Consider the following 21,547-nt stretch of genomic DNA (forward strand, 5'->3'; position numbering starts at 1 on the left):
AATATAGAAGAGAGACAGGAATAAGTGAAAACACTATACACTGTAAGACAATATAGGAGAAAATAAGAAAACGTAGGACTACAAAAAAAGGGAAGAGAATATAAAAGAGCGAAGAGACTCTTAAGAGAGCAAAAGAGAAGGGAATAGAAGAGAAAGGAATATATGAGAAGAGACTATAAGAGAATCTAAGATAAGGGAAGAGAACGTAAGAGGAGAGAATTTAAAAGAAAAGAGAAGGGAATAAAAGAGAAGAGAATATAAGGGAGAGGAAGAGACTAAGAGAATACAGGACAAGAGAAGAGAGTAAAGAGAAGGGAATAGAAGAAAATGCGAAAGGATACAAGAGAAGGAAGAAGAAGAGAATAGAGATTAGAAAAGACTAGGAGAATAGATGGAAAGAGAATATAAAAGAATCTGAGAAAACAGAACCAGAAGGGAAGGGAAGAGACTATAAGAAAATGGAAGAGACTAAGAGAATAGAGGAGAACAGGAGAGAAAAGAGTACAAGAGAGTACAAGAGACGGGAAGGGAAGGGAAGACAAACGGGAAGGGAAGAGACTGTAAGAGAGTATTAGAGAAGACAAAAGCAATGTGCTCCTGGCTTGGTAAGGTCTTTATTTTTTCAGGACAACTGACTTCATTAAAAGCAGGAATCTTTAAATATAAATAGTCTTGTCTGTCGTGGAGCTCCAAACCTTTGCAGCAGTCATCCAGCTGTGAGAGGCAGCTGCACAAAGGGAATCCTTTCTCTAAGGCGAGCAGCTGAGCAGCGACCTGTTATAGCCACCCATCAATGTCTAGCTGCGCGGCGACACGAATGCCACCAACGGAGCAGATAAGCTCTGGCACCAGCCCCCGAACAGGAGGGGATGCTGCTGCGTGCACGGAACGCAGAGGCAGAGCGCTTGCTGCGTGTGCACCGAGTAGCAAGAGTTTTCCATTCACATCCCCAGTGGCCTTACCTCTTCCTCCCGTGCCACTTTGCCATGCTTCACTGCGGCACCCGAGGACCTTGTCCCTGTACGGCTGGGTTCGTGAGCACACTGCGCGCCGGGCTGCCCGCATCACCTGTGGGGCTCTGTGATCACCAGGCTGCGGCAAAGGCAGCAGTAGAGAGGGGTCCCTTGGAAATGTGCTGTCTGCCTGCAGGCACCGCGCTGTTACGGCACCTCCTTGAAATCGGGGGCTAAATACACATCTCTGTCCCTGCGAGTGGTGCCCGGGGCTGCCGGGAAAGCGAATCTGTGGACTAGGCTGCGTGTGCTCTGGTCTGTGAGCCCACCGTCAGCTGTGGTACAGCGGAAGTCCTGTCACTGTAAAATGTTTGGCAGATAATACCCTTTAGGGAACTAGAAACCCGCACTGATGCTGCGTGCCTGGCAGGCTAGGAAAGGTAGATACATTTGGGGTTACGCACACGAAAGCTCTACACCCTGCTGCGGTTCAAGTGCCATTGTTCCTATAGGCAGATGGCAAAGCAGCCTCAGGCCTCCTGCTGGGCTCAGGGGTCCATCAGCTGCACCAGAGGAGCCTTGCTTTCAGGACGTGACACTCGCTATGCTGGTAAGTGACCAGTTCAAACAGGCTGAAATGCAAGTGAATTTGCCCAGAGCTGGGTGTTACTCCCACTGGTACCAGTACCTGTGGTAGCAAACATTTAATGAGAACCACATGCTGAGCAGACCTCAGTATTTCAAACAAGCCAGTTTCCCCTCCCTGGCTGCATTACACTATGTTCCTCCAGATGAACCGAACGTCATGCCAGCAAAGCACTTTAGCTCAAGGTACCAAAGACGAGCTTCAGCAAGGGCACAATCGCACCAGACACACCAAAGAGCGTGAGGAGGAGAAGCCCCTCCGTAAGAAAGAAGGGTAGCTGTGGCTTTGGGGTTTTAAAGAGACCCTCAGCAGCTGCAGGGAAACACCTGCATGCCCTGGGGTTCTAACCATAGGATCACAGAACGGTTTTGGCTGGAAGGAACCTTTAAAGGTCACCTAGTCCAACCCCTCCCCTGCAACGAGCAGGGACATCTCCAACTACATCGGGGGGCTCAGAACCACATCCAGCCTGGCCTCGGATGTCTCCAGGGACGGTGCATCCACCACCTCTCCGGGCAACCTGTGCCGGTGCTTTACCACCCTCATTACAGAAAAATAATGGGACTGACCTGCAGTGCCCGGCTCTCCCTCCCTCCGGCCCTTGCCTTCTCCTCAGCAGTGCAGCTCCTCTGCTGCAGAGCTGGGATCCCCCTCAGGAAAATCAACTCTGAGCCCTGAAACTGCCCCACGAGTCTCCGCCCACACAAGCGGGTCAGGATAGCAACGCTTTGTCAAGCTGTCGCGCACATCACCTAGACGGAAGACACCGTAAACAAGGACAGCACACTGGGAGTACTCTGGTGGACTCCCATCGGGTTGGAAAGACTGCATGGGTACTAATTCGACAAAGACAATACCAAGAGCTGTAAACTCTGCTGGCAGTACCCGAACGTCAAGAGGAAACTGGGGAGCTGCATTGTTACAACATCCAACAGGATGATGAGAAAAACAGTGGTAATTCCCCGCAGAGCTGCTGCAAAACAGCCTGCAAGCAAACCGATTGCTGCTTAGGCAAAAAGCAATGCAATGGTCTCAAATCAGGAAAGCAAATCAAGCTGAGATTTCCTGTGACAATGCTTTCAATTACATGAATGTACTTGGCTGGAAGGGAAAAAAAACTTCTTGAATTAAGCACGCAAGCAAGTTGAACAAAATAATTCCGTCCTTGTTCAAGCAGAGGACGTGGTTTTGCTCCGATTTACCAGCCCCAGGTGTTCCTATAGGAGGATCTAGATCTGTCCAGCTGTTGAAGGGACACTCTGCATTTATGCCAATGTAAGAGGAAACAAAGTCCTGCATCCAGATCTTGGGCCCCAGCTCCAGAGGGATGTGGAGCCGCGGAAGTGAGCCAGAGGAAACCATGGAGATGCTGAGAGGGCTGGAGCACCTCTGCTCCGCAGCCAGGCTGAGAGAGATGGGCTTGTTCGGCCTGGAGAATAACAGGTTCCTTAAGGGGGGGAAACCTTAGAGCAGCTCCAGTGCCTACAGGGGCCACAAGAAACCTGGAGAGGGGCTTTGGACAAGGGCGTGTAGGGACAGGCCAAGGGGGAATGGCTTGAACCTGCCAGAGGGGAGACTGAGACGGGCTCTCAGGCAGAAGTTCTTCCCTGTGAGGGTGCTGAGGCGCTGGCACGGGGTGCCCAGAGAAGCTGAGTCTGCCCCGTCCCCGGCAGTGTTCTAGGCCAGGTAGGACACAGGGGCTTGGAGCAAGCTGCTCTAGTGTGAGGTGTCCCTGCCCGCCCGTGGGCAGGGGTTGAAACTGGATGAGCTTTAAGGTCCCTTCCAACATGAACCATTCCAGGATTCTGTAAAATGCAGAAGCGGGGAGGATAACTACAGGCAAACTACAGACCAATTGGTGAAAGCAGAGGGTAAATGGATTTCCTCTCTTGGCAACGTCTGAGGAGCATCTGCTACAATTACCAGACATACCTCCGCTCTCCTCTGTTGCTTCCCATTAGCAGAAACTTCTCTTTTCTTTCTGGTCTTGCAGCTGAAAGAAAGAGGTTAAAAAATCTTCTGGAGCTCCTGAAAGGGTCTGTTCCGGCACGCACAGTGTCCACGCGAGAGCACGCTGCTCTGAAACAGAAGGGTTCTTTTATTTACCAAACAACAAGAACCGGGTTTTTCTTCAGCTCAAGAAACCGCTGATGTGAGTCCACCACAGCACCAACACTGACGAGGCTGACAGGCTGGTGCGTCTAATACCAGCTATCACATCTTCCACCTCGCTTAGCTTAGGTTTCAGCACAGCTGCTGAGCACCACTGCTCGCCACCAAACACCGGTTTGGGAAGGGCCGAGTGGAAAGTTCTGCCGCCATTTATTTAGCCAGCAGATCGACACTGAAGACCAAACGGGGATAAAATCTCCTACACAGGAGGAGGAGGTGCCAGAGAAACCCTTAAGTACCAGCGAGCTGGTGGCGCTGGGCACCAGCCCTGTACACGTAGCCTGTGCCCATCCTGCAGCCCCACAGGCTGGCCCTGCTCCTCCCGGCCGGGATGCCGGGCTGCACGGCCCCCACACGTCCTGCCTCTGCTGACACCTGCTGCCGACTCTGTGGCCCTAAACCTACAGGTAATACCACTTGGGGTTCATTCTCTCTTGCCCTCTGTGAACTGCTGCTCAGGGTCCTGCTGGGGCGGGAGGGAGCCATCAGGTACCTGGTTTCTGCGTAGCAGCGCAGCCCCTGCGATGCAGACATCCATGCAGGAGGTCGTCATCTCTTGCAGTTTCTGTGCTTACTCCAGCGTATTCTCTGGGCACTTTACCTGGAAGATCACAGCGCGTTATTTCCTCACAGTAGCTGGGAATCGGAAGCTAAACCCATTCTAACACGGGAAACAAGTGACTCAAAAAACACCCCTTTTCTGACCAAATCAGCCCTTGCATCCACTCCCAGGGTCTCCCGAAGCAGTTCCGTGGTTAGGGTGGTGACATTACCGCTTTCAAGGGATGCGGTGACAGATGAGCCTGAAAGAACACAGGTTTCAAGAAAAGAAAAGAACAAAGTGCTGTGCCTTAGGTCACTGTATTTGAGAGCTGTGAACAACAGCAGCAAGGGCAGAGCAGGCAGTTTCCAGATTTCTTTATGCTGTTTGGAAACAGCGAGGAAAAGCCCCTCACCTAAGCGCTGTGGCCCTCACCCAGAGCTCTTCGACCCCAGAGGCAGTGTGTCCGCTCACTCTTTCTGGCTGTGCTTCCCTGCCAGGTCAGCTCGCTGCCCAGGGCCTGGCCAGCAGCGCCCATGGTTGCATTAACACCCTCGTGAAGTACTGCCCTGCCCAAGTCTAGTCTCCTACCTGTGCAGCATACATACTACATCTTTGCTGACAGCTACCCGTCCCTTTGAGAGGGAAAACCACGGCTGTTGCCACACATGTGGCAGGTTTGAGGGCAGCTGATGCAGAAAATGCCACGCTGTACACCATGCTTCCCGCCCTGTTTTCTTCTTCTTCTCCTCCCTCTGCTCAGTCCAGGTCCCTTCCCTCACACTGAATGAAGGTCCTCATTCTGCCTTTTAAAGCATGTTTTCAAAGAGAGCGAAAGAAACCAGACACAAACTGTGCCTGAACTGAAAAATCGTCCGCTGCTTAAGGAGGCTGCGTGAGCCTTGTCGCCCTTGCAGCTGTCAGCAAGTACACTGCTATTAACTACCCTTGGAAAGCAAAAGGCTTAGGGTCCCCGTTAGCCCGTTCGCCTTTACGGTGTGCTGTCAACGCTCACAACGGGCATCACTTACGTGTCCAGGCGAGAGGTGTTCAGCAAGGAAGACACCTTCTGCTTTCAGAAACAGCACAGAGGGCCTTCAAAAACGCTCTCTCCTGTAGGATCCCCTTCTGGGCTTCTGCATCTCACTGGTTATAATGAATGCCTGTTGCAAACAGATTACCATGAAAATGTTCCTTACTTTGAAGAGAGACGAAGGTTGAGCCGTATCAACCCGTTCTCCTACCGTTAACCCAGAAAGCAAACTACTTACTTGTTCTGCAACCCCTGTCACGTTCCTGGTTTCTGCCTGTTGACATGGGGCACCCTGCCCAATTTCCAGTGAGCTCCACTGAAGTTGTCTACTCTGAAATACTGAAAAACAGTAATGCGTTCGTGCCTGTGGCCTCCTGGATAGGCCCTCTAGGATGACAAATAAAACCTGCTGTTGAGATACCATTTGCTACTGTTTCGTAACCAAAGAATTTCAGAGCAATTTCTCCTTCCCCAAGCGCAGAGTGTTCTACTCCAGGAAGGACCACAGGCAAGGCACTCTACTAAATAAACTAAACAGCTTCCATGGTTTCAGCCCAGCCAGCAGCTAAGCACCACACAGACAACCCTTTACTCCCTGTCGATGCCAAAACCAGTGTAAATGTGCTCAACCATTTATAGTTGGCATTCCTACACAGAGCCAAGCTTGCTGCATTTAGAGCTGTGTGGAGTGAGTGTTTTTCTCTTGTAGGACGCAAACTGAGGCCTCCCACTGTTTGTGTTCTACATTAAAAACATTAAGTGTTTCTTTTTCTCATTGTCAACTAGAAATCTGTTGACGTCGCAATCCCAGTCATCGTGAAGTCATGGTTTTTGTTGTTTGCGCTGACTGCTAGGAAAACAAAAAAGGAAGCATTTTTAGCAAGTGATAATAAAGCTATGTCATAGTATTATATCTAGAAATAAACATTCATTCATCGCCATTATACATCAGAGACCTCTATGACTAATGCTAAACTTATACCAGAGATTGCGCAGAGAGACTCAGCTAGCACGATATAAAAGCTGCCTTACAACAGGCTACTTACACTGTAACCCAAAAACGAGCAAGCAACTTCCCGATTACCTGAAGATGCAGACGCTACCTGGGACAAACGTGATTATCTGCTTTACATGCCAAGCTATAATGTTTGTTAACGGTGGGTTTCCAACACCCGTCTTCAGTCAGAACAAAACCTCAGCTCCGCGAGCGCTCCCAGTAAATGGAACAGCGCCTTTGCCACAAGAAACCATGCAACCTGGCCCACGACAAACTAGCAGCCATCACACAGCACTGCAATAGCAAACCGGGAGGACAGCGACACTGCGATCCATGCATCTTTCCGATTTCCTTGCACAGGAGCCTCGCTCGCAATAGGAGGGAGCGGCAGCCACAGTCCAGCAGAGCTCCAACAAGCAGGGCCGGACCACTGCATTCTGCTAATGCTTCAGCAAGACAGAACCCCTCTGTCCCTTGAAAGGAAAAGATGCTGGCAATGGCTTAAACTTTAAATGAGGAAATTGATGCTGCAGTAAAAACTCAGGCTGTGGGGAGCAGGGGGGACGCAAATAAGATGCAAAAGAACACGCAAGGAAAGCAATCCGGATTCTTGCTTCTGTGTGAGCAGCCATCAAATGCAGCAGTTTGGGCCCTTCTAAGCAGAAAAGGCAGGGGCTGGCATGAGGCATTATTTCACTGTGTTGATACTGTAGGAGTAGGAAGACTGCTCTAGTACAGACAGACCTGCAAGGCAGACAAGGCAGAAATATTGCCCAACAGAAAAAGGAGGCAGGAAGCCCATCAAACCTGTCTATTAGCAAACCGTACCAGGAGCACAGGAAAACCTCACGAGAAGGGCTTTCTTTGACAGAGAAACAACCTCAAGCAGGACACCAGGCAGAGCTTACAAAGGAAGGAAAAACAACTGTACAAAACACAGTTAAATCTTAGAAATTAAGAAGTACAAAGATCAAACAGGTCTCAGCAAATTCCTCCCTTAGACATGAAAAGTTACCTACAAATTACAAGCAAAGAAGTGAGATCACCTAGTACTGCTGCTGCTGCTGCTAAAAACAGCAAACTTGTCCAGGTAAGGCCTGAAAACCACCCTATTGCTTTATCACAGCTTTCAGTAAGAATGAAGAACCCAGAAAGTCCAGAATTTTAAAGGAACTGGCACATGAAAACTCACACCAGCAACGAGGCTTTTAATAAGTCAGACCAAACAGGGTCGGGGGCAAAGACCACCAAACAGAGCCCCTGCTCTTCGTACAGGCGCCGGTTCCCAGCAGTGTCCCCAGACTACCCCGATGGAGAGCTGCCAGCAAGGAAGGGAGGAAACAGCCCACGTCACCTGCACTGTGCCACACGGCGACAGCGCTCACAGGGCTGAGACAGGCCGAGAACTGCTGGTGCAGGGGACACCACCAAGGGAGCATCACTGGCCCGACACAGAGGGGATAAAACCTGCAACTGGATGGAAGAAAGGAGCCATAAGGAGCTGCAAAAGCCTAGAGGGTAGCTGGTACGGAGCCGAGGTGGAGAAAAGAAAAGCACGAGGAACCTGACCCAGTGCTGTCCAGGAGTCACACAGAGACCCAGGAGCCGCACCAGGAGCCGCACAAGGTCTCTGCAGGTAACACTTCTTCACAGCTTTGCCTCCTGGTAGCTGGTGCCGAGTTGCTCTGACATATCCTGGTGAACGTGACCATCACAACCAGCTGTTTTGCGCCCGGTAACATGGTATGTCCCTCCCTTGAAGCCTCACCAGGCCCACGGGAGACACAGCTGCCCTTGTCTGGCGACCACAGCGCCAAGCTGCAGATGGGAAGCATCGCACCAAAGAGATGTTATGAGCTCAGCTCCCTTAGGGCTTCATTTTGCCTGCTCATGGTCAATACTGCTAGTAATTGCCTCGATACAGACACCAGGAATGTGTGGACAACATCTGAGGATGATGCAAAGCGCTTTCTGTACAGTGGTGAAACTTTCACAACCCAGGAGCTGGGGGACTCGGAAAACTGAAGTACTAACAAAGACCATGACATGAAAATGACAGTGGTTGGGGATCAATGAGCTGGGCGTACTAAGTCAGTAACTAATTTATAAGCTTCCACCAACAAGCAGCCTAAGAAAGGCAAAATCCATCCCTGGAAACGCAAGAGAAGCGTTTAAACCAAGCTCTATGCCGAGCATACTCTAATGACAAGGAATTAATCTCAAAGGCTGGTTTGTAATGCACAGACAGACAATGCACAAACACTTCTGAAGCTGCTTTAAGACAACCTGGGAAGTGGGAAGGGGAAATGCGCTTGCCCAAGACAGCAGTTCAGGGTACTGCAACCCCAGAGCAGTCACAATGTCAGCAGGTACAGGGGCACAGTGTCACGTGTTCTCGGCATTGCTGGCGGAACAGAAATATGGCACGAGAGAATTACCGTGATTCAGAAGTGACGCAAAGACGCGACGTGAGAGAAGGGAGGAGAGAGGGGATTGGGTGTTGCTAGGAGACGGCCATGAGGGTGACGCCGTGAGGGTGAGGGTCTCCGCCTGGTGGGGAGAACGGGCATTGCATAGAGCCCCATAGGGCCCGAGAGAGCCCCAGAGAGCCCCATAGAGGCCCCGGAGAGACTATAGAGATCCCACAGAACCCCATAGATAGGTCTTGCACCCTAAGCCCGCCCCATAGCGCACCTTGTAGAGCCCCACAGAGAGCAGCGCCAGGAGCAGGAGCCCCCCAACAACCCCCCTAGCATGTGGGGCAGGAGGCTGGGGGGCTCCGAGTGCTCCAGCTGGGTCTGGAGCTGTGGGGCAGAAAGAGGGGGATGGGGGGCTGCCCCATAGAGACCCCAGAGGGACCCATAGAGCCCCACAGAGACACATAGAGCCCCACAGAGACCCCATAGGGAACCACAGAGACCCCATAGAACCCCCCATAAACCCTCCATAGCCCCGCACAGACACCCATATCCCCACTGGACCCCATTAGCCCGGGAGGGGGGGTGGTGTGTCCTTGGCTGACCGCCCCCCCGCGGCCCTTTACCGCCCCCTGCAGGCCACACTGCAAATCCCTGCCTGCACCCCCCATCGACACCCAATAGAGCCCCACAGCGCTCCACAGACGCCCCATAGCGCTCCACAGACACCCCATAGTGCACCATAAACACTCTTAAGCCCCCTTGACCCCCATTTCCCACCTCCTTCATCCACCCCATAGTGAAGTCCTCCCCGACCCCAAAGCGCAGCACTTCAGGGGGCCTCCATGGGGCCCATTTGGCACCGGAGCTCCTGACACAAGGCTGTGGCGCAGTTCTATGGGGCACAGATGTGGGACAGAGCTTAAGGGGCCCATAGAGCCCCATAGGGACCCACAGAGACCATCAGCACATCAGGTAAGCGAAACCCAAACATGCGTTACTGCGAGACTGTTCAGATATAGCACCGCACCTATAAAAAAGCAAGACCAGTGCAAGTGAATGCAGACTAAGCACACCGTGATTAGATAGTTCAGGTTGCTACATCTGGTGCCAAGTACCAGCACAACTGGATTCTTACTAAATTTGACTGCCATTTAAGCCCTTCTCACTTAACTGTTTAAACCTAGGCACTAGTTCTCCCAACTACAGCATCTAATTGATGTAATCACTTACTTTCTGTGCCCAAAATTAAGCAATACATAATTCAGCACATAACTCAAGAGCCTTAAGAACTGGTTTGAGACACTCTCCTCTACTGCTGTGGAGTACTTAAGTCCTAAAGGATACTTGCCACAATACCACAACCACATGGAAGTATTCCATCACCTCCTGATACATACAGACCTTGCGAGGACTGATAACACCTGGCTTGCAGAACCACTTGACTATCTTCGTACAACCCATGAAACTAAGCCGCTGCAAACTGCTGCTGCAATTAAACAATAAGTTGGGGTACCACGTGCCTGCCAGAGAGTTCTGAAATCGAAACATAAAGGACATAAGAAAGAAGAGGAAGGGGCCTGCTGGACACCTGCATAGACAACACACTGCCAGAAGCCTGTCCACACAGCACCAGGACAGTCTATTAACAGGAGACTTCCCCAGAAACAAGTCCTGGAACATTTTCAATTCATCCTCAAGTAACCTCCTGTGACACTACGCTCATTTTCAGCCGCACGCAGAGACCAGCCAGGTCAGACATATTCTGTCCTGTAGGGTGATGGACACAGGCTGCGTACTGGGCCATCCACAGCTGTCTCATACATTAAAAGCACTAGGATTCAAAGGGCGTTTGTAAAGCTTTAACGAGACAAACTCCGTTTCATCTTCAGACGGCATAATTTTTAGACGGAAGAAAATTCCATGAGCAACCCTTAGACCAACTGCTGCCACATCTAAGGCCTTCAGCTCGACGGCCAGGGCAAATCAGCAGCAGAGCAGATAAAGATTTTGTCTGTTCTCAACAGGTTGAGACTTTAAATCATTCAGCATAAACAGAGCAGCCCTAAAGCCACCCAGTCTGGTAGCTCGATGCGTCTCCTGCTACAAGCACCTCCCCCAAGACAGATTGAGATCTGGATCAGCTCCCTCACAACGCTGTCTCTGCATCCAGAATACCAAGCATTTATGAAGAAACCTGATGGCTACTACAGCAAGGCCGGTGTCCAAACCGGGGGAAACCAGGGGAGCAGCAGCAGCAGCTGCAGTCCTCACTGACAGTCTCAAGGGAAAGGCTGCGATGAGCTGGCTGGGGTCCCCTAGGGCACAACGCGGCAAGGTCTATTTGCAGAACAAAAGGAGGGCAATGAGCCCTGCCCCTGCTGCCGCAGACCTGACTCATTTCATGGAGGGAGAATTTCAGGCTCCAGATCTCTCAGCACCTTCAAGCTCCAGTGAACAGTCTCATTTCCAAACCACCCGCACGTTTAGATCAGAGGAAAGAAACAGGGAATTCCGTGGCTGCTTCCTAATCGGGTATTTCCACCTCCGCCCCTTCCCCTGCCAGTGAAGGCACAGTGTGAATTAAGGACCTCCGGGTAACCCCCGCCCCGGGTCTTTACTCCCCCCAGTACCGAGCCCCTGGCGCTGTGAGGCTTCCCGCGCGGGCAGCCAGCGGGCAGGAGCCGCCCCTCTGCGCCCGCCCAAGGCACGGACGGACGGGCGGGCCGCCGGGCCCGCTCGCCTCCCCGATAACCCCGGCGCGCTCGGACCTCAGCTGCTGCCGCCGCTGCCGGGACCCGGACCCGGACCCTGCCCGCCGCCATGCTGCTCCCGGGCGCTGCGCATGCGGCACCGAAACGGCGCGCGGAGGGACCGGAGCCGGCGCGCCAACACCGGGCTGCGGCCACGAGCACCCCGCGGGCATGCCCGCACATCAACCCGCAACCGCGGCGGCCACCACGTGACACGGGCCACTTCCGGGGACAGCAGCGGGGACAAAGGGAGCACCACTGCTCATGCGCGGAGCCCGGGCTGCAGTACCGAACTCTGGACACAAGATGGCAGCAGCGAGACACCCGGGCGCCACACGGCCCCCCCCAGCCCATCATGGTGTGGTCGTTATGTGATCGCTATGGGGTCTGTACGAGTCTCTACCGATTGCATCTCTGCCACAGCTCCTTGATGCAAGACTACTTTCATCACGTTGACAACTGATTCATAACAGATATCTGAAAAAACAACTGCAAAATTACCACCGAGTTGCTAAAAAACAACTCAGTTAATACCCACACAACCTTTTATCTCCAAAGACTATTGATGAGCCCAGAACCTGTAACCTCCATCCCAAGAAAACGCACAAGATTTGCCTCTAATCGTAGTACACACAGACTTGCACTACAGATGCTCCACCTGGCCCAACTACTGACCATGAGCAGAGCAACTCAAGGCAATCACACACACACACACACAAAGAACACTACAGACTCTGAGAAACCGAAAAGAGAGAAAAATCTGAAGAGGTAGACTACCTCCCAGATGGAACACTACATCCACCCAGATCACCTGCACAGCCGCAAGAGCAACGCAACAGGGCTCCTCAGGAGACTGAGAACAAAGTCCGACATGACCATGTGTTTCCAAAAACAACCACAAAACCTGACATGATGGACATGCAAAAAGCATGAAGACCCATGAGCACGACCCAAAATTCAAGACCCAAGAGCATGAAAATGCACAGACTATGTCCTAACCAATGAAACGGGATGCCAAGATAACAGAGATACGAAAGCAGCCTGGAGACACTCAGACACTCTGGCTCAGACACTGACTCTTGATATACTATCACACCCACTCACAAGCAGACTCTCTGGCCCTGACTCATTAATTACAAGCTTATTCCCAGAGCTCTTCTGTCCATTCACACAGATCACGAGGAGTAGACAGCTACACTGATTATAGAAACCCACCACCTACGTTCCAGAGCGCAAGAGCTCCAGCTAAAAGAAAACTAGAGACAAACAGAGAACTCTCAACTAGTTTATTAACATGGGATACTATAGAGATAGTGAAGGATACTTCTCATGGTTGCTTATCTTACTGTCATGGGTTCTTTTTGGCACCCAACGTGGAGCTCGAAGGGTTGAGATAACAACAGATCTGACAAGATTAATAGTAAAACAACCGTGGTGGTTTATACAAGGTCAGCCATAAATCACGCAATTGCTCTCTCACTCCCCCCCCTTCTTGCCCTCCCCCTACTCCTGGGGGGACAGAGAGGAGAATCGAAAAGAATGCAAATCCCACAAGTTGAGTTAAGAAGAGTTATTAATTAAGGTAGAACACAAGTCACTACTGCTACCACCAATAATGATAATAATAAGGGAAATAACAAGGGAAGAGAATACAACACCTCACCACCAGTCGACTGATAACTCGCCTGCCCCCCAGCCAAACTGAGCACCAACCCATACCTCATCCCACCCTGTAGTCTCTAGCCCTTCCAGGTAACTCACAGTTAGATCCTGGGCATGATGTGCTGTGGTACGGAATACCTCTTTGGCTAGCTTGGGTCAGGTGTCCTGTTCTCTGCTTCCTCCCGGCTTTCCCTCCTCCCTGGCAGAGCATGAGGATCAGAAAGTCCTTGGTCAGACTAAAACATTTGTGTTATCAGCTCTGTTCCCAGGCTGGAAGTCAAAACACAGTGCTGCACCAGCTACTAAGAAAGAGAAAAAAAGACTGCTACTGCTGAACCCATGAGAACACACTTACGAACCCCAAGGACCCTGTGAAGACCATACACAAACCAGCTCCGACAATCATCATGGCCGTGTGAGGTGGCAGGCTCAACCTTAGCGGGCGTCCCCGCGCAGGCAACGGTCGCCTGGGTGGGATGAGCTTCTGCCTCCCTCACACGGCATGAGGCTCGGGCTTCCATACTCGCAAGCAGGCACGCTCTTTGCCACGCAGGGGGCCAGCCCACGTCGCAAGAAGTGGCCGACAATGTCTAGGAAGGTCTGCAAGGGTCACGACTTTTCCAGGCAGTTCTAAAGCACAACTTCCCGGGTAGGCACCAAAGCCGGACTTTTCGGGAAAAGCCCAAGCAGTACACCACAAGAGGGAGCCAAAGAGAACTAACAGTACTTGCCCATCTTGGTGTGTTTCACCACGGACCATTATTTCCTATTGTCCCCGACACAACACCCCAGACTCTGACCATTTACCTCCAGGCACCCTCTACTGTGTCCTCAGACATTCTGGCTCAAATACTACATTGGAATGCTACATCTCAAACCCCTTCCTGCCACTCTGACGTTGTCCCCCACGCCCTCACCTCCTACAGGAGGCCCTCTACTTAGCGTGCGTAGTGCCATGTGTCTCGAGGCGGCCTCACTGCTCAGAACTCCCACAGCAGATGACAGCCATGTTGCTGCCCTTGCCAAGTTCCTCTTCATCATCTGACAGAAACAAAAAAAGGGCAACACGTTGTGCTGGCCATCATCTCCAGCATCCCAGCCATCTATGCCAGCCTTTTCTGTAACTCTACTTCGCCTTTACATTATGCTCACCTACTCCCAATCTATTGCAGAATACAATGCTGGGCTTCTCCTGCACTCTAGGACCTAGGAGCACAATAGAAAGAAATGACCATGGTGCTTGTAGAAAATGACCAACCCCACAACCATTATTGTTACCTCTCCGACTCACCTCAAATACTCATCTGACTGCAGAAGTAGAACGCAAGACCTGCAATAACCAACACTACTACTGAACCCTTTGCCATGTTATTCTCAGCTCTTACTCACCACTCACGCAGACAACCTTCTGACAGCCCTCCTCAGCTGGCAGCTTCACCTCTCTTGATTTAAGTGTGGCACCTAAAAAAGAAATAGAAACAGGCACTCATGGAGAGAAAAACAGAAGCTTTGGCCGACCCTGAAATAAGTTGCTACTGGGGTGTTCCAAGCATGGCTCACCTTGACTGAGTCATCTGAATGTTATTTTTCAGCTCGAGTGTAAGGATGAGTTTGAGCCAGGGAGTCTTAGCCAGGTAGTCAGAACCAGGAATTCTGTGTTAGAATCAACTTGAGATTTGTGTGGATGCATGAGCCAGTCAGTGTCAGACTGAGCCTAAGTGAGTGTGAGAAGAAGTCAGCGCCAGAGAATGTCTGTGCAGCTTAAACGTGAGTATGAGTCTGAGCCAGTCTGTGTGAGAAGGAGCCTGCACTGTCTGCCAGTCTTGAATATGAGTCTAAGCCAATGAAAGCCAGAAAATTAAAGCTGGGGAGCAGGCAATGAACCAGAACCAGATGAAACAAGACCCAGCTGTGGATCGTCAGGGTGCTTTTATCCCAGCTGGGGGTTTGCCCCACCCCTGACCCAGGGCACTGAGGGAAGGGCTGTGGGTGACACCCTCCCTCCCTAACACAGTCAAGCTGTAGCTGCCCTACCCATGTAAGCTCATGCTACAGAGTAACCCCCTGCCTTTCCCTCAGCCCCATGCTACATTTCAAACCCCTTCCTGCCATCCGGACCTTGTCCCCCACCCTCCAGCCCCAAGCAGCAGTCCCTCTACTTAGCTTCCATAGTGCCATGGGTTTCAAGCTGGCCTTGATGCTCAGAACACCCACATCAGAGTCCTGTGATCTTGCCACAGCTGCCAAGTTTCTCTTTATCACCTGCAGCAAACAAACGAGCAAACAGGAACACACTGTGCTGGCCACCATCATCACCACCACCCCACCCACCAGTGCTGGCCTGCTCTGTAACAGCCCTCTTCCTCCTTCAAAGCTCATCAACATTGTGCTTGCCTGTTCCAAACCCACAGTGGAGTCCGACACTGAGCCTCTCCTCACCTCCAGGTCCTAGGAGTACAATAGAGACAAATGATCACCCTGCTTGCAAAAAGGGACCGACCCCACTATCCTCCTTACCTGACTCACTTCAAGCACTCATCCAACTCCAAAGGTAGAGGGCAGCCCTGCAACACCGAGCACAAATACTGAACCCCTTTGCCATGCTCTTCTCAACAATTAAGCACACCCAACACACACAACCCCCGATCTTCTCACAGCCCTCCTGAGTTTGCAGCTTCACCTCCCTCGAGTTATCTGCAGCACCTAGAAAAGGGAACATGCACACACTGACAGAGATACAGAAGCTGCACCCTTCCCTCAGGAAGTCCCATCTCTCTCTCCTGTCACTTTACTACTCATCCACTAGCCCTCAGAGCTTTTCCATCCCTTTATTCTAACGTGTACACCCCCTGGAATACACCACCAACAAAAAGTAATTGCAGCTTTATGAAAATGACAAGACCCTAAAATAAATTGCTGCTTGGGTGGTCTAAGCTTTGCTCACCTTGGCTAAATCACCTGAATGTCTTTGTTTAGTTAGAATGTGAGAGCTAGTCTGAACCAGGAAGCCTGTGTTAGTCTCGATGTGAGACTCTTGTGGTTGGGCGAGCCAGTCAATGCCAAATTGAGCCTAAATCTGAACTAGTGTCTGTGCTGTTTAAGTATATGAGGCTGAGCCAGTCTGTGTGGAAGAAAACCTCTTTGAGACTAAGCCCTAGAATGTGAGACAGAAAACCCCCACCCAGTCTGAAACCAAGTATAGTTTTGAGCCCAGCTTCATAAAAGTGAAGCTATGGAATCTGAGAATTTTGAATAGAAATCTAAGCCCCAAAAAGAAACCCAAGAAGTTAAAATCAGAGAGCAGCCAAGAAACCAAACCCAAAACAACAAAAACCAGGTGCACCTTGTCAGGCTGTTTTTATCCCAGCAGCTGGTTTGCCCCACACCTGAGCCAGGGCACTGGGGGGGTTGTGGGTAGGGCCTGGGGTATATAAGGCACAGCTTCAGAATAAGGTTTCTCTTTAGGATTTGTTGCTATTCAAGGTAAGGTCTTTGTTGTGTTTTGTGGTTTTAATGATGTGTGTATTGCTTTTGTTTTTTGAGTTCTTTGAAATGATTTTTTCTGAGCTAAATTTTTTAAGCTATCTTTGGTTTTGCATCTTCTTGTATTAATGAATTTTTTTGTGCTGTGGTTTTACTTGAGGTGCTGTTGTTAGTGGTGGTGTTCAGGTAAGTGTTTTTATTGCTCTTAGCCACAGAACTTAAAGAAAAATTTGTTTACAGTTTATGTTCTTATTACTTGTCTTTTATTTCTCATAAAATAGTTATAACAGTGGTTACTAAACAAACATTCCATTTATACGTTTAAGAGTTACTTCAAGAGTGCCTTTGGGTTTGTGCTCTTTCAAAAACTAAGTTGGACACTTGGGTCTAAAGAATACCAAACATAATATTAATGTTCTTTTGGGATGTAGTGACTGTTAAATAACTGATGACTTTTTGCAGGGAAAGGTAAAAGAATGCTTTTCAGCTTGTATATTCCTCATTTTAAAACTCTAAATTACAGAGTGCTTGTTCATTACAGTCTGCATATAATAAATATTTCAGGGAATTTCCTTGTTTTAGTCTACAGAATGTTGTGTGGCAGTTGTTTTATTTTTTCCTTTTACTCCTGTTACTGCAAATGATAAAAACAAATTGGGTGGGTGCAGTAAACACCCGTGTGTCTAGTGTGGGAGATCTGAGCAACAACTTTAGTTTGAGACTTATGACACTATAAAAACTAAGCAGAAAGAAAAGTTTTCCATAGAACAGACGGGGGAAACAGCATCAGGATAGCAGAAAGAGATTTGAAATACACCATGGGGATGAGAAAAAATAAGTGGGACTTTTTTTAGCACCATCTTATAGTGGGCAGGGTAGTACAGCTTGACTGTTTTAATGAGTGCATTAGCTTGTGAGCTGTTTTGGTGCTTCCAACTCACTGCTAGAACTGAAAGTGTTAAGCTTGTTCTTGGAACTTAGTCCTTTATATACTGAGTGCTTGTGTTGGCTGGTTAAAAGCTGGTCAGGCATTCGTGTTCCTTACTTACAAACATAAAGCAGAGGACAGCTTTTTTTTCAGTCACATCAGCAGGAGCCTTCTAAGGGTTTCATCCAGCTTCCAGTTCCAGCTATGAAAAGGTAAAGGGTTTCATTTTGTGTGATGCCCTCATGTTTAGGAGAACATGGCAAAAAGATTTAGTATTTGTTTGGTATTGCAGGTCTTGTCTTTTATGTTGGGAGTCGGATGAGTGCTTGAAGTGAGTCAGAGGGATAAGCAGAAGGATTGTGGAGTCGATCACTTACGCAAGAACCATGGCAATTGGCTTCTGTTGAACTCCTAGGGCACGCAGGGGAGAAGAGGCCCTGCATCAGACTCTGGAGTTGCTTTGAGACAAGCAAGCATGGTGTGAGGAGCTTGGGAGGAGGCAGAAGGAAGGTAAGGAAAAGGCTGGGCTGGATGCCTGGGGTGCTGGCGATGATGGCCAGCACAACGTGTTGCCCTTTTTTTGCTTCTGTCAGAGGATGAAGAGCAACTTGGCAAGGGCAGCAACATGACTGGCGTCTGCTGTGGGAGTTCTGAGCAGAGAGGCGGCCTCGACACGAATGGCACTACGCAAGGTAAGTAGAGGGCCTCCTGTAGGAGGCGAGGGCGTGGGGGACAATGTCAGAATGGCAGGAAGGGGTTTGAGATGTAGCATTCCAATGTAGTATTTGAGCCAGAATGTCTGAGGACACAGTAGAGGGTGCCTGGAGGCAAATGGTTAGCTCTAGAAAAAGCCAAAATGTGCTGGAGTGGGCTGAACTGTTCTTGGGTGGGCTTAATTGCACTGGACTGAGCTAAAGTGGGCTGGACTGGTCTGAATTGGGCCAAAGTAGTGCCAAGCCATGCTGTGTAGCAAACGAGCCGTTTTGCCTGTAGCAAGCGAGGGTGGGCTGAGCTCTGCTGGGCTGGACAAGGCTAAACTGTGCTGAAGTGGGCTAAACTGGGCTGGACTGGTCTGAAGTGGGCCAAAGTGGTCTAAACTGTCCTGAAGTGGGCCAAACTGGGCTGAACGGTGCTGGAGTGGCTGAAGTGGGCTGAAGGGGGCTTCACTGGGTGAGACAGATCTGAGCTTGTCTGAAAGTGACTGGACTGGGCCGAATTGGAGTAAATTTTGCTGGGCTGGGCTGAACTGGGCTGAACTGAGGTAAACCGGCTTGAAGTGGCTGATCATGTCTTGGCTGGGCTGGGCTGTGCTAAACCGGGCTGAACTGTGCTAAAGTGGGCCTAATTGGGCTCAGCTTGTCTGCGCTGAGCTGCAGTGGGCTGGGCTGTAAAGTGGGCTGAACTGGGTTAAATTGGGCAGGGATAAGATGGATTGGGCTAAACTGGGCTGGACTGAGCTGGCCTAAAGTACGCTACGTTGGTCTGGGAAGGGCTAAAGTGGGCTAAACTGTAGTGGGCTGGGCTGCGTTGGGCTAAAGTGGGCTGGACTGGTCTGAATTGGGCTTAACTGTGACAAAGTGTTCTGGATAGATGTGAATTGGGATAAACTAGGCTGAAGTGGTCTAAAGTGTGCTGGGCTGGTCTGAAGTGTGCTCAAAAGGGCTATGGTGTGCTGGATGGTCTGAATTGGGCTAAACGCTGCAGAACTGTGCTAAATTGGTTGGGACAGGTCTGAACTGGGCTGGGCTGAGCTAAGTTGGTCTGGCCAGGGCAAAACTGGTCTGAAGTGGGCTAAAGTGGGCTGGGCTGGGCTAAAGTGGAACGGACCTTGGTAAAGCTGGCTGCGCTGGGCTGAAGTGGGCTGAAGGGGCTGGGCTGAGCTGGAATGGGCTGGACAGGGCTAATGTGGCCTGGACTGAAGTGGGGTAAAGTGTCTGAAGTGAGATAAGCTGGGCTGGACTGGTGTGCACTGGGCTAAACTGGGCTGTGCTGGGCTAAAGTGGTCTGGAGAGGTCTGAAGTGGGCCAAAATGTGCTGGAGTGGGCTAAACTGTTCTTGGGTGGGCTTAATTGCACTGGACTGAGCTAAAGTGGGCTGGACTGGTCTGAATTGGGCCAAAGTAGTGCCAAGCCATGCTGTGTAGCAAACGAGCCGTTTTGCCTGTAGCAAGCGAGGGTGGGCTGAGCTCTGCTGGGCTGGACAAGGCTAAACTGTGCTGAAGTGGGCTAAACTGGGCTGGACTGGTCTGAAGTGGGCCAAAGTGGTCTAAACTGTCCTGAAGTGGGCCAAACTGGGCTGAACGGTGCTGGAGTGGCTGAAGTGGGCTGAAGGGGGCTTCACTGGGTTAGACAGATCTGAGCTTGTCTGAAAGTGACTGGACTGGGCCGAATTGGAGTAAATTTTGCTGGGCTGGGCTGAACTGGGCTGAACTGAGGTAAACTGGCTTGAAGTGGCTGATCATGTCTTGGCTGGGCTGGGCTGTGCTAAACCGGGCTGAACTGTGCTAAAGTGGGCCTAATTGGGCTCAGCTTGTCTGCGCTGAGCTGCAGTGGGCTGGGCTGTAAAGTGGGCTGAACTGGGTTAAATTGGGCAGGGATAAGATGGATTGGGCTAAACTGGGCTGGACTGAGCTGGCCTAAAGTACGCTACGTTGGTCTGGGAAGGGCTAAAGTGGGCTAAACTGTAGTGGGCTGGGCTGCGTTGGGCTGAAGTGGGCTGGACTGGTCTGAATTGGGCTTAACTGTGACAAAGTGTTCTGGATAGATGTGAATTGGGATAAACTAGGCTGAACTGGTCTAAAGTGTGCTGGGCTGGTCTGAAGTGGGCTGAAGTGTGCTCAAAAGGGCTATGGTGTGCTGGATGGTCTGAATTGGGCTAAACGCTGCAGAACTGTGCTAAATTGGTTGGGACAGGTCTGAACAGGGCTGGGCTGAGCTAAGTTGGTCTGGCCAGGGCAAAACTGGTCTGAAGTGGGCTAAAGTGGGCTGGGCTGGGCTAAAGTGGAACGGACCTTGCTAAAGCTGGCTGCGCTGGGCTGAAGTGGGCTGAAGGGGCTGGGGTGAGCTGGAATGGGCTGGACAGGGCTAATGTGGCCTGGACTGAAGTGGGGTAAAGTGTCTGAAGTGAGATAAGCTGGGCTGGACTGGTGTGCACTGGGCTAAACTGGGCTGTGCTGGGCTAAAGTGGTCTGGAGAGGTCTGAAGTGGGCCAAAATGTGCTGGACTGGGCTAAACTGTTCTTGGGTGGGCTTAATTGCACTGGACTGAGCTAAAGTGGGCTGGACTGGTCTGAATTGGGCCAAAGTAGTGCCAAGCCATGCTGTGTAGCAAACGAGCCGTTTTGCCTGTAGCAAGCGAGGGTGGGCTGGGCTCTGCTGGGCTGGACAAGGCTAAACTGTGCTGAAGTGGGCTAAACTGGGCTGGACTGGTCTGAAGTGGGCCAAAGTGGTCTAAACTGTCCTGAAGTGGGCCAAACTGGGCTGAACGGTGCTGGAGTGGCTGAAGTGGGCTGAAGGGGGCTTCACTGGGTTAGACAGATCTGAGCTTGTCTGAAAGTGACTGGACTGGGCCGAATTGGAGTAAATTTTGCTGGGCTGGGCTGAACTGGGCTGAACTGAGGTAAACTGGCTTGAAGTGGCTGATCATGTCTTGGCTGGGCTGGGCTGTGCTAAACCGGGCTGAACTGTGCTAAAGTGGGCCTAATTGGGCTCAGCTTGTCTGCGCTGAGCTGCAGTGGGCTGGGCTGTAAAGTGGGCTGAACTGGGTTAAATTGGGCAGGGATAAGATGGATTGGGCTAAACTGGGCTGGACTGAGCTGGCCTAAAGTACGCTACGTTGGTCTGGGAAGGGCTAAAGTGGGCTAAACTGTAGTGGGCTGGGCTGCGTTGGGCTGAAGTGGGCTGGACTGGTCTGAATTGGGCTTAACTGTGACAAAGTGTTCTGGATAGATGTGAATTGGGATAA

General features: G+C 50.9%; 1 protein-coding gene and 1 long non-coding RNA gene across 14 annotated transcripts; both read right to left on the minus strand.

Annotated features, from left to right (window-relative positions):
- Positions 1 to 595: 595 nt before the first annotated feature.
- On the minus strand, positions 596 to 14,109 carry LOC136015979 (uncharacterized). Of its 12 annotated transcripts, none has more exons than XR_010613426.1 (6): positions 14,092 to 14,109; positions 13,274 to 13,373; positions 5,584 to 5,684; positions 5,344 to 5,475; positions 4,477 to 4,574; positions 596 to 4,372 (listed from the first exon to the last, which is right to left on the minus strand). XR_010613426.1 is itself a non-coding variant. In XM_065682640.1 (4 exons), exons 1-4 carry the CDS (start codon positions 13,383 to 13,385, stop codon positions 2,798 to 2,800), a joined length of 969 nt encoding a protein of 322 aa, XP_065538712.1. In that variant the 5' UTR covers positions 13,386 to 13,527; the 3' UTR covers positions 596 to 2,797. The 12 variants fall into 12 exon arrangements, 1 of the variants encoding a protein (XP_065538712.1); XR_010613424.1 differs by lacking the exons at positions 13,274 to 13,373; positions 14,092 to 14,109 and adding an exon at positions 11,531 to 11,781 and having other exon boundaries at positions 596 to 1,585; positions 3,532 to 4,372; XR_010613423.1 differs by lacking the exons at positions 13,274 to 13,373; positions 14,092 to 14,109 and adding an exon at positions 11,531 to 11,781 and having other exon boundaries at positions 596 to 1,641; positions 3,532 to 4,372.
- Positions 14,110 to 14,322: 213 nt separating this feature from the next.
- On the minus strand, positions 14,323 to 16,163 carry LOC136015981 (uncharacterized). Of its 2 annotated transcripts, XR_010613430.1 has the most exons (5): positions 15,569 to 16,163; positions 15,339 to 15,436; positions 14,564 to 14,635; positions 14,466 to 14,482; positions 14,364 to 14,380 (listed from the first exon to the last, which is right to left on the minus strand). It is a non-coding gene; the product is annotated as an uncharacterized LOC136015981 (long non-coding RNA). The 2 variants fall into 2 exon arrangements; XR_010613431.1 differs by lacking the exon at positions 14,466 to 14,482 and having other exon boundaries at positions 14,323 to 14,380.
- Positions 16,164 to 21,547: the final 5,384 nt, after the last annotated feature.

This window comes from Lathamus discolor, chromosome 5 (genome assembly GCF_037157495.1).
Source record: "Lathamus discolor isolate bLatDis1 chromosome 5, bLatDis1.hap1, whole genome shotgun sequence".
Classification (NCBI taxonomy): domain Eukaryota; kingdom Metazoa; phylum Chordata; class Aves; order Psittaciformes; family Psittacidae; genus Lathamus; species Lathamus discolor.

Coding starts and splice junctions, on each gene's coding strand:
- LOC136015979 (XM_065682640.1), bottom strand. CDS start 13,385: ATGCTCTGCCAGGGAGGAGGGAAAGCCGGGAGGAAGCAGAGAACAGGA. Junction 3,674..4,264: donor CGCTGCTACGCAGAAACCAG/GTACCTGATGGC, acceptor GTTTCAGAGCAG/CGTGCTCTCGCGTGGACACT. Junction 3,405..3,531: donor AGCAACAGAGGAGAGCGGAG/GTATGTCTGGTA, acceptor TGCATTTTACAG/AATCCTGGAATGGTTCATGT.